Genomic DNA, 12,385 nt, shown 5'->3' with positions numbered 1-12,385 from the left:
CCTACTTGAAATATCAGTACCAGATTGCTAAAAGGAATTTAAATTTAATGAATGGATGGCTAATGGAAGTTTTTAAAAAGTTAAATCTTTCATGCTGAAAGTTATCATTTGAAAGCAAGGTGTGTGAATTTTTCCAATATATTTCCAACATACATACTGACCTTCTAAATTGTCGTAAGGATTAAAAGGAATATTGCATGTCAAACACTGGTATGTGCTAACTTCATGGTGATTGTGAGAAATTTCTCAGTACTGGGCACAGTACCTCACATACCATAGGTGCTCAATAAATATCTAAATGTGTATGTTTATAGTGTCCTTTTAACCCTGTTAGAAGGCTTTAGGTGGTAACATTTTCCTCTGGGAATTATTTTAAGACTCATTTCTAGTATTTCATTTATTAGTAAACATTTGTTTTAGCTTTTGCTAGAGGTTGGAATAGTAGCCTGCAGTAATTTTTGATGGTGGTGAAGATGCTTATATTTTTGACTAAAGATAAATAAAAACTTAGAGCAGATGTTATCAGCCTATAATTACACTTCTAAATAAAAACTATTTCAAATAACTTTGTGGTTATTCCATACTGTGTCATTCAATATACATATATGACTTGACATCGAATGTTATATACATTCCTGTCAAGGAAGGGATCCTCTCAACAGACCTAAAGAGACATTGTTTAACAGTGTTTTAAAATCTTTTTCTTTTTCTTTAGTTGGCTGGGGAACCCCCAAAGTCACTAGACTTCCAAAACTTGAGCTTCTTGGTGAAACACGTCATAATGGTAATGCAAAAGGATCAGTTTTCAAGTATACGTATTACATCCACTTTTCTTTACCTCATTACTTCAATGAGTTTTTATTTTTGGAAGGCTTTCAAGTTCACAACCATCCTTTTTCATTATACTTCACTTTTTTCATTTTATTTAATTTTTTTATTCTTTAGTGTCTTTTGCCTCCATATAATTTGTTTATCTTGGAATACAGATGTAAAAATAATCATAGTTCATGTTTATCTACTATATATTATGAAAAGTGAACAGTTACAAAGAAATTTAAATTAAATATGAGACATACAATTATACACAGCGTTAAAAACAACATTGTCCTATATGTGCTCAGTATACTCTGTGATAATGCCACATTAGTGGTTCTTTCTGTTTCTAATAAGACCCAGCTGCTGAATATTAAAGTCAAGTAAAGATCAACACAATTTGTAAAATCAGAGACTAAACCAACAAACCAAATAAAGTTCACGTAAATTGAAAGTTACTAAAGGCTTATAGACTCAAGAAAACAGTTTTCTTTGGATTAAATTAAGGTAAGGTATAATCTCGTGAATATGTGGTGTTAGAATTCCATAACTGGAAAACTAGAGAAGGGACAGTTGGGTATGGAGAACTGCCTGATACAGCAGACTGAAGTTCTGATTTCAAACCATAAGCTTAGGTTTTTTTTTTTTTTTTTTTTTAAGATTTTATTTATTTATTTGACAGACAGTGATCACAAGTAGTCAGAGAGGCAGGCAGAGAGAGGAGGAAGCAGGCTCCCTGCTCAGCAGAGAGCCCAATGTGGGGCTCAATCCCAGGACCCTGAGATCATGACCTGAGCCATAGGCAGAGGCTTTAACCACTGAGCCACCCAGGTGCCCCAGCTCAGGCTCTTTCAATAAAATGTTTCTAGAATGCAAAAAGGTAATTATGTGTATTGTAGCTCAATAAAGTTCTCCATCAAGAATACCCGGTTCCCTTTTTGATGGCTCTGTTTACCTACCTCTAGAGCTTGGATACCTAAGGAGATCCTTTTACCAGGAAAGAGAATCAGAAGTTTAACATTTACAAAAGCATTATCATGTAACTTGAAATTATGTCAAACTTTATAAAATATTTTTATTCAAAAAGTACATAAATACTCTTTTTCAGAATACTTTAGGTCTGTAATGCAATACATCTTTCATAATCATTAGTGAAAATGAAAGGATTTTTTTCATTTCTAAATACAGAAAAGTTTGTTCTTAGACTGTATCAAAATTATAATGAAGTCACATCTGTGGTTGAATTTACATCATGTTTTTATTGACTGTAATATGTTAGTTTATGTTTAATGATACTCACATTGTATGTATTAGCACACATTATCAGTTTAAATATTCCTTGTGTTATTAAAAATTAGGTAAGCTAATATTCATATGTATGTATATGTATAAAATATATAGAACAATACTAATTTCTCATAGGACAGAAATTTTTTCTCTTACTGAATTTTAGGTATCCAAAAAGCAGCGTTTTTGTATTTGATACCACCTAAGATATTGGTGATACCAAGATGAGTAAGACATAAATTCTGTATTTCTTTAGATCCTGGTCTAATAGAAAAGAGAATACTTGAGCTTACTGTAGTATATGTGACAATTTGTAATAAGTTCTAAGTTAGACAATAAGTAGTAAGTTCTGTGGTGTGGAATTGGAGTACTACGCACAAACTTCATGGACAGTTAGTCAAACTGGGTCTTCGAAGAAGAAGAAGTCAGTAAGCCAAAGAAACAGACTATTCAAAGGTAGAGGGTTGGGAAAGGGTTACTTATTGAAAAATAATGTTTCTTGTGATTGGAGCTTAGATTCACGTAGGTAGGGTGAGTAAGAAAGAGGAAATTTGAAGTTAGAGAGTTTTGAAACTGGAATTATGGCTTAGAGTCAGATTGTGAACCTCATATATATACATTAAGATGTCTGGACTTGTTATAATTTTCCGAGAGACACTATACATTTTTGAGCAGGGAAGTAATGTTACTGGAGGTGTTGTTGAGGAAAATAATTTTTGTCACAGGAAAAGTACAGACTTGCTGATGGCCACACTTGAGGTAAGGATCCCATCTAAGTAGGCTGTTCTGGTAGTCACAATGAAAAGTGAGGAATGGAAATTGGAATGGAGAGTAAAAAATGTATGCAGGAAATATCTTAACAATTATAGTAAGTAATATTTGATGAATGAATGTATGGGCCGAGGGAAAGAGGAATAGAGGATTGTTTACTCAAGCAGCTTGAAGGTTGGTTCTGTCTCTAAGATTGAAAATACTTGAGGAAGGAAACCTGCTTTGGAGGTGTCTTTAGGCTTTTCTATTTGGAAACGTCTCTTGGCCAATACAAGTAAGATTCAAGAGATTAGGAGAAAAGGGACTCAGGTGAGTGCAGGGTTTACAGATTTTTATTTTTATTTTTTTGTTGCCATCTCACAATAGGAATTTTTTGCCCCTAATAAATTCTCTGTAATCTTCACTGAATGAATTCAGGAGGGGATGTTAGTTTCTTATTTCTGAAGGAAATTTTGTAGAATGAGGAGAAAAGAAGTAATGGTAGTATTCAGGGGGAACATATTAAAGGGCAAGTGGAAAAATGTCAAAAATAGGTTGAGAAGGTTGTTTTTTGTTTGTGCTCACTTTTCTGTGTTTGTTTTTAAATTAGAATTTCTGAGAAAGAGTTGTAATAAATTAGTTAAGTTTAAGACCACCATATCCTAATATTTTAGTCAGTTTTCAGTATATATCAGTAAATGTAGCTTCCCAGAGCAGAGAAGAAAACACTATAACTTCACAAGTTTTAAAATATTTTTTTGTTTCCTTCCCATAAATTTTAAGTCAAAGTATATCTTACCTGGATTTAAAAAAAAAAAAAAAAAGTACAATCAACTCTGCTTTCATTAATGGGGAAGAAAGCAGGTATAATTAAAAATTCTAATAAAAAAACCTTAAATTTATTTTTAGAGTTTTTCATGGGATCTTCATTGGAGATGCTGATAGCTGCCAATTTTATAATTGCATCCTCCTCTTTTCTCTAATTTTATACACATTTTTTGGCATTTGTTGAAAGACAAGTAAACAACAGATACATAATGAACTAGAGTACTAATTAAAAGTTAACTGCAAATGGCTTAGCACTTAAAATTTACTGGGATGAAAAACAATTTTTTATAGTTACACTGAGAATTTTTAAAGCAGATTCATACCTTTTCTTTGCTAATAGACATTTGTTTTGATAGCAGTTTGATTTTACTTTTCTAATTATTGTCTGTAATGCTTGTTCAGTGTAACAGGTAAGACATGCATGGAGAAAGGAGACTTAAAAAGAGAATATGTTTACTATATAAACACTCTCAACCCATACTTCATTAACATGTTGTGTGTTATACATTATGAGAAATAGATCAAGGATTCTGTTAGCTAGAAATACCAAATGCACTAAACAAAAGAATATTTCTAATCTTAAAATGTGAATGAAGATAAAATTTTGCATGTCATCAGTTGGGTACTAACATTGACTTATATCCCCTACAGTTAAGACAAAAGAAACATACTTTGTATAGAATGATTTTATTTTCTGGCAAAGAAATAATACAGAATCCTTACCTCAAAAATAAAATAACTTCTTGGGAGGGAGAAAGATAATTCTTGCCGTATGTATGTGATTTCTCTTTTTAGGAATATACTTTTAAATTCTAAAAGTATAACATATTAGGAAGTATACTCACCTTGAGTTTGACAGAGATCACAAGTAGGCAGAGAGGCAGGAGGAAGCAGACTCCCTGCGGGGCAGAGAGCCCAATGCGGGGCTCGATCCGAGGACCCTGAGATCATGATCTGAGCCAAAGTCAGAGGCTTTAGCCCACTGAGCCACCCAGGTGCCCTCACCTTGGGTTAGGTTAAGTTCTGTTATGTATTAAAATTCTCATTAAGTTTGATTTTAAGAAATTAGAAAAGTCATACTTAAAATTTGTCAAAATTGTTTTAATTTAAGTTATAACAACAATGTAGCAATAATATTAACTGTATATTCTGTGTTCCTGGTATATTGCTAAGCACTTCAAATACATTAATTCATTTTAATTCTCCTAAAAGATGGGCAGGGATATCCCCATTTTGTGCAGGAGGAATTTATACTCCAAGATCACACAGCTACTAAGTAGCAGTATCAAGATTTGAATGTCCAGCTTTGAAATCCATACTTTTAATTCATTTTGTTGCACTGTTACATCAAGACTTATGAGGGCATCCTTGCAGCTTACTAGTTGCTTGGAATTTATAGTTGCTTGAAAAGCCATTTTCTCCTAATACTTCTCTATATTTAAGGTAATTTTCTTGTAGACAGCCTATTGTTGGATCATATTTTTTGATCTGCTCTGACAGTCAACAACTAAATCTTTTAATTGTTGCAGTTGTACCATCGACTTTCAAAATGATTATTGGTATAGTTGGATTAATATCTAGCATATCCATTACTGTTTTCTATTTGTTGCCCTCATTCTTTGTTCCTATTTTTGTCTTCCATTCTTTTTCTCCCGTTGTGGCCTTTTTTTTAAAGATTTATTTTTTTTAGAGAGTGAAAAGAGAGGGTGTTGGGTGGGGAGAGGGGCAAAGGAAGAGAGAGAATCTCAGGCAGACTCCTCATTATGGCTGAGCCTGTCCTGGGGCTCCATCCCACAACCCTGAGATCATGACCTGAGCTGAAACCAAGAGTAGGACACTTAACCAACTGTGCCACCAAGGTGCCCCTGACTTTTGTGGGTTTAATTGAGCACTTTAGATGATTCCAGTTTCTCTTCTTTCTTAGTGTATCAGTTAAACTAATTTCTTTTTTTTACTTTTTTTTAGTGGCTACTCTAGAGTTTGCAGTATACATTTACATTAATCCAAGTTCACTTTCAAACAACACTATAGATTTAATGGGTAGTGCAAGGACCCAAAATAATCAAATAATCCTGATTCCTTTCTCTGTGTTCTTTGTGTCATTGCTGTCATTCATTTAACTTAATATATAAGCATGTATAAGTGAATATATGTATATATACCTAAGATAAGATATATACTTACATATACATAATCAAAATATATTGTTGCTGTTAGTATTTTTTAACCAACTTTTATCTTTTTGATCAATTAATAAAAGTTGTTTTCATTTTACTTATTTCTTCTTTGATACTTTTTCTTTCTTTATGTACATCTGAATTTCTGACCTATATTATTTTCCTTCTCTCTGAAGAACTTCTTTTAACATTCCTTGCAAGGCAAGTCTACTCACAAGAAATTCCCTCAGTTTGTGTTTGTCTGAAAAAGTATATTTTTCCTTTACTTTTGAAGGACAATTTTGCAGGATATATAATTCTAGATTGGTGTTTTTTTTTTTTTTTTCTCTAAACACTTTAATTATTTCACTTTACTTTCTTCTTGCTTGCATGGTGTCTAAGGAAAAGCTGCATGTAATTCTTAGCTCTGAGCCTCTGTTGAAAAGGTGTTTTTCCCTCTTTAGCTTCTTTCAGGATTTTTCCTTTTCTTTGGTTTTCTGTAGATTGAAAATGACATGCCCAGATATGCATTTATCCTGCCCACTGTTCTCTAGATACCTTGATCTGTGCCTTGGTGTCTGACATTAATTTAGGGGAAATTCTTAGTCATTATCAATTCAAATATTGCTTCTATTCTTTTTTCTCTTTCTTCTTCTGGTATTTGCATTAAAAATAAGGTATGACTTTTGTACTTGTCCCACAGTCCTTGGATATTCTTTTCTGTTTTTTCCTCCAGTCTTTATTCTCTTTGCTTTTCAGTTCGTGAGGATTTTATTGATCTATTCTCAAGCTCAGAGGTGCTTGCCTCAGTCGTGTCCCGTCTACTAATAAGCCCATCAAAGGCATTCTTCATTTCTGTAACAGTGATTTTTTTTTTTTATCTCTAGCATTTTTTTTGTTGTTCTTTCTTTGGATTTCCATCTCTCTGCTTACATTCCCATGTGTTCTTGCATGCTGTCTACTTTATCCACCAAAGCCCTTAGCTTATTAATCATAGTTATTTTAAATTCCTGGCCTGATAATTCCAATATTCCTGCCATGTCTTGTTCTGATGATTGATCTGTCTCTTCACATTTTGGGGTTTTTGACCTTTCTGGAATGCCCTGTTTTTGTTTTGTTTTGTTTTGTTTTGTTTTTGTCTGACATGGTGTATCAGGTGAAAGAAACTTCCTGAAGTTACTGAATTACTGAAATTGGCTTTCAGTAATATGGTGGTGATGTGTGATGGAAAGAAAAGTGTTCTATATTTCTATGATTAGATCTCAGTTTTATAGTGAGCCAGTCCCTCTGGACTCTGAATGTCACAAGAATTTTTCAGTTTTTTTCTTCCCCATTAGGTAGACAAAATGGGTAGTGCCAGCTCAAATGGTGGTCTTCTTCCCCAGATCAGTTAGGGTTTGATGATACTGCAGTAGGTTAGGCTCTAGTTAGCTAGTTTTCCCTGAGGGCAGGCCTTGTGACCCAAAACAGAGTGTTCTGGGGTATTTCAAAATGGTTTCTTTTTTTCCTCACCTGCCAGAAGTGGGAGGGGATTTTTCTTCAATATTTATTGTGGAAATTTGTTCATGTTCCTGGAGACAAATTTCACAATATCGCAGGAATCCTCATATGACTTAGTCTCCTTGGAGTTTTTAACTCTATGATTTCTTCCTGCTCAGCCTCCAGCAATTCATCAAAGTTCAGGTTTTCCTAGATGGGCAGTTTTCCTTCCTTTGGCAGTTTCCATTCATGAATATATGCTTTGGTAAACTGAAACTCCCTATATTGGCCTGTCTGTCTCCATTATTGGGGCAATGGTTTGTCTTGTGACCTCCCCTCTTATGGAAATGAGATGACTTGTTGATTTTTAGTCTGTTCAGCTTATTACTTCTTGTTAGGATGGAGTGGTGACTTCCAGTCTCCTTAAATGCTGTTATGACTTTGTTAAATTAACATTTGTTAAGTAGGGGCCCTGGATGTTAGATGGTAAGTCTTGGTTCAAAAAGGCCACAGGAGAAATTGAGACAGGAGAAATTTATTACTCACAGATCCTGGAGGAAGTATGTGTCATACCTTGAGGTTTCCATGGGGGAGATCAAGGCAGGGTACAGGCAGAGAGAGCTGCAGGAGCTGGGCCATATGCTAACGCCAGATTGGTGAATTCAAAACAAAACAAAACAAAACAAAATGTGATTTTGTAAGCTCCATCAGGGTCTTATCTAACAGAAGGCTCTGGCAGGTGAGGAATACTGTTGATCACAAAGGACATTTGGGTAAGTTATATCAGGAACTTACATTCACTTGTGACGTTGCAGGCTGTTTTCTAGGGCATGTGCTCATTTAGGGCTAGTTGGCCAAACTCTCAATATATCTGAAACTGGAAACAGGACTGTAATACATTTTCAATATATTTATTTCAAGTGATCCTAAAAATCTATGCTTCTAGAATAATTTTAAGGTAATAGGCTAGAAAATAATTACTTACTAAAAGTTTGCATATGCTATTAACTCTAAGCCAATTGATAGTAATTAAGGGACAGGAGCTTATTAAGAAATGTACAATAAGACTTTCTTTGTATCATATACACCTTAAATCACTGAATTATAGTGAAGCATCATTGTAAAATATTACTACCTACCAGAAAACTAAGATAATTAATTGTTTTTGCAAAATACCTACAAGTAATAACCATTGGATGAGAATATGGATGGTACAAACACTGACTTATTAGGGCCTTGGCAAGAGCTTCCATAGATTTTTGAGTATTTATTTGTTTTACACTAATATGAACATGTAATTGGACCTAAAAATAATATATATGTATATATATTAGATAAAGCTTTTTATTAAATCAAATAGAAATTAATTTATAATCTAGAGTTAGGAATTTGTACTAGTGGTTATGTTTTTAATTTATTCAAGTTTTCTTGGATCTTGATTTTTTTTGTCTATTCTCCTTATCCATTATTCTGCCCATCAAGTGAGAGCACCTTAGTTTTTTAAAGGTGTTGGTTGGAAAATAATGAATTGTATCAAAAATTCTGATTCACCATACTGTTTTTTGGTATCCCTTCTTTATGTAGATTTCTATGGAAAGCCACTGCCTCCACTGGCTGTGCGACAGAGACCTAACAGTGATGCTCATGATGTGATTTCATAGCCAAGTCACATGGATGCACTAAATACAGGCAAGATCAACTAGAGGACCTTCTTTCTCAAAGAAGAAAAGCCCTAAACATTCATGACTAGGGCAAGATAACCATAGCAATTTCAGTAAGGAGTCGAATAGCCGAAGACCTGACTGATCTGACAATTAGCCATGTTATTCACGGTTTTAAAAAAAAAAAAAAAAAAAAGGAAGCAAAATGATCAGTAGAGGGGATGAGCATTTGAATCAAGTTAGCAGGAGTAATTGTTGACTCTGGATTTTACAGTCCCACTCATGGGCATATTCCTGAAGGAACCTTTTCAGAAAAAGAGCCAATGGACTCTGCACACTTTCTTTACTATTTGTTTAATAGTCTTTGTGTCTTACACATATTTTGTAAAATACATATGCATGGAAGGGGAATCTTGGGAATTTATAACCTATGTTTTTAACTTTTTATATTTTTCTAAAACTTATAAGAATTTTAATTACTATGGTATTGACTGCACTTTTCTATAGATGCTTTGTTTAATGGAAATGGAGTTGATTTACTTGACAAACATGAACTATACAAACAGGACATATTTATATGGTTTTAGGTATGTTTTATAATAGTATTGTTCTTGAAGTGTACATCATAATTTTACCTAATTTTAAAATAATACCTTTTAAAACTAGTTTCTTAGATCTTTATTCTTCCAAATTATGTTATCTGAAAATACTATCCAAGCAGGGTTCATTTTGTTGTTGTTTGCTTTTTTTTTTTTTTGTGATGATTGCAATAAATGAAAAAGACTTGAAATACTTTCTTGATCTAAATGCTTTTTAAATTAATAAAAATGTTATGTGAGATATTATTAAAATTTTCAATGAACACCTCTTTATGGTATAGACTTTTTCAGATCATGGTGCTCGTTGTCACTTCCTCATTCTGTCAGAAGCTGCAGTGACTCTTTTATTGTAATTCTTTTGTGCCTTGAAAAAAAAGGCAAGACTGAAAAAGACACTGTGGGTACAAACACTTCGTTTTATAACTAGGAAATGCTTGAGTACTAAGTCAATAAGAATAAAAAAGTTGGTTTAAAATTATTTTTATAAAGAAAGAATTCCAAAATTGTTTCTCAATTTAAAATAATAGCACTTCCCTTGCACTGAAGAATGATATCTATAGGATTCCCTATTTAAGCAAACTTTTAGAAATATATTTTGAGTATTAGATCATAATTTGCACTTAATTAAAAGTAATACATTTATATCAAGGTGAAAACGTTATAAACAACATGAATCCTATCACCTTGTGAAAACTGTAAGTTTGGTTAACTTACTGACAACAAACATACACTAGTATCTAACAGTAACAAGATTAAGTATGTCTAAAGCAGTTTAATATGATTATTTTACTTTGGAGCATCACATTTAGTCACATTTTTTAAGTCCTTGAACTCTCATTAGTTGGGTCACTTATTATTCTAGTCAGCATCATAATGCAGTCTTTTGAAGTTTTGTGCATAGGACACCAGGCACACTGAGTAAAAAGCATTCTGCTTCAGATATAAAATTCGTAACAGCCTAAATTTGATAGGTGGCTGAAATGTAAACAAAAGCAACATAGGAATGTAAATTTTGAACTGGATTTTAGAGTAAAACTTATTTGTATATCTTTTTGGTTCCTGTTTGTAACATTTACATTTATTCATTTTTCTAAACACTAAACTTATACTTTTGTCATCCTTTTAATTGTCATCTAGTTTGAGAGTAAATAAAAGTTTTAATTTTTTTTGTTCCTGTAAGTGATTACTGTAGTGTGCAATAATACTGAATTCATTTATTAAAAATAAATAAAAATGATTTTTGAAATGAAATATATGATACAATGAAATAAATGCTTTATATATCTCTCAAAAATTAATTTGTATTCCTAAAGCATTCTAAAGATATTTTAAAAGAAGTTTTGTAAATCCAGGTTGCTTTTAACAAGTAAATGCCTATTTTGTTATATGTTGCATTTTTATTCTTAATCATCATGGATTATGACATTTTCACACAATAAAAATAATTTATATCAGTATGCAGTTTTGCTTTTCATTTGATAAATTTAAGTGATTTCTTTTTGGTCAGAAAATAGAAAAGGAATTTTCAGATATGATTGTTGGAAGAAATCTTAAGTCGATAGATTAAAATAATGACTTTATTTTACATGAAAACTTTTTTCTCTGTACAAGTTTTCGTATATATGGAAAGGAATACTGTCATTTTTTTTTTTTTTTTGGAGATTTTATTTATTTATCTGACAGACAGAGATCACAGGTAGGCTGAGAGGCAGGCAGAGAGAGAGGAAGGGAAGCAGGCTCCCTGCTGAGCAGAGAGCCCAATGCGGGGCTCTATCCCAGGACCCTGGGATCACAACATGAGCCGAAGGCAGAGGCTTTAACTCACTGAGCCACCCAGACGCACCAGGAATACTGTCATTTTTAAAGGCAACTAAAAATATATCACCTCATGATCCTAGATGATGGAATGTCTGTCTTTTCTTAAAATTGCTTACCCAAAGATATATATTTTTACTTATTTAAAAGATAATTCTACATGGCCAAAAGGCATATATAACATGCATACAATATTGCATGTAATTGATATTAAATAATGAATTTTTTAGTCATTGGTTGTGTGTTTTCCTCAATTTTTCAAGTAAGTTTTAAAAATTTTGCTTACTTTATTTTTTTAAAGATTTTATTTATTTGAAACACAGAGAGAGCACAAGCAGGGGGAACGGCAGGCAGAGGGAGAGGGAGAAGCAGACTCTGCTGAGCAGAGAGCCTGACGTGGGCCTTGATCCCACAGTCCAAGGCCCAGGGTCCTGGGATTATGACTTGAGCCGAAGGCAGATGCTTAACCAACTGAGCCACCCAGGTGCCCCCAAATTTTGCTGCTTTTATGATGGGAGAATCAAGCATAATTTTGTAAAAATTAAGTGCTATGCTTTCCGCAAGCTTTAAATTAAACGGTCTTTACAGTGTGAAACAAAGGACTTATTATGTAAAACTTTTTTTTTTTTTTAAGATTTTATTTATTTGAGAGAGAACATGCACATGAGCAGATCTGGAGGGCAGAGGGAGAGGGAGAAGGAGGAAATAGACTCCTTGCATTGAGTACTGAGCCCTTCACTGGGCTAAGTTGCAGGAGTCATGAGATCATGACTTGAGCCAAAACTAAGAGTCAGACTCTCAACTAACTGAGCCACCCAGGCGCTCCTGTAAAATGTGTTTTGAATAGCCCATAAAAATTATCTGTAGAATATGCCTTTTTTTTTTTGCAGCTGATCTCTAAGTATTTGTTTATTATGATAATTTATTTTATTTGCTACTTGGTTCTATATGGTATGCTATTCATGTTACTCAATTTTTCCCATTCTGCACTGAAGAA

At 33.2% G+C, this 12,385-nt stretch overlaps 1 protein-coding gene across 4 annotated transcripts in view; it reads left to right on the top strand.

Moving 5' to 3' along the window:
* Positions 1-10,536, top strand: part of ARL13B (ADP ribosylation factor like GTPase 13B) — a 68,526-nt gene extending 57,990 nt beyond the window's left edge. For 3 of the 4 annotated variants that reach the window (XM_046003346.1, XM_046003348.1, XM_046003350.1), the window contains 2 exons: positions 716-784; positions 8,898-10,536. In XM_046003346.1, the coding sequence (XP_045859302.1) occupies positions 716-784; positions 8,898-8,974 (146 nt within the window). In that variant the 3' untranslated portion in view covers positions 8,975-10,536. The remainder of the gene's footprint in view (positions 1-715; positions 785-8,897) is intronic. The other variant, XM_046003347.1, reaches the window with a different exon arrangement.
* The last annotated feature ends 1,849 nt before the right edge of the window (positions 10,537-12,385 follow it).

The sequence above is a fragment of the Meles meles genome, chromosome 4 (assembly GCF_922984935.1).
Source record: "Meles meles chromosome 4, mMelMel3.1 paternal haplotype, whole genome shotgun sequence".
Taxonomy (NCBI): domain Eukaryota; kingdom Metazoa; phylum Chordata; class Mammalia; order Carnivora; family Mustelidae; genus Meles; species Meles meles.
Note: the sequence above shows the minus strand (reverse complement) of the source record. Positions and strands in the feature narration are given on the sequence as shown.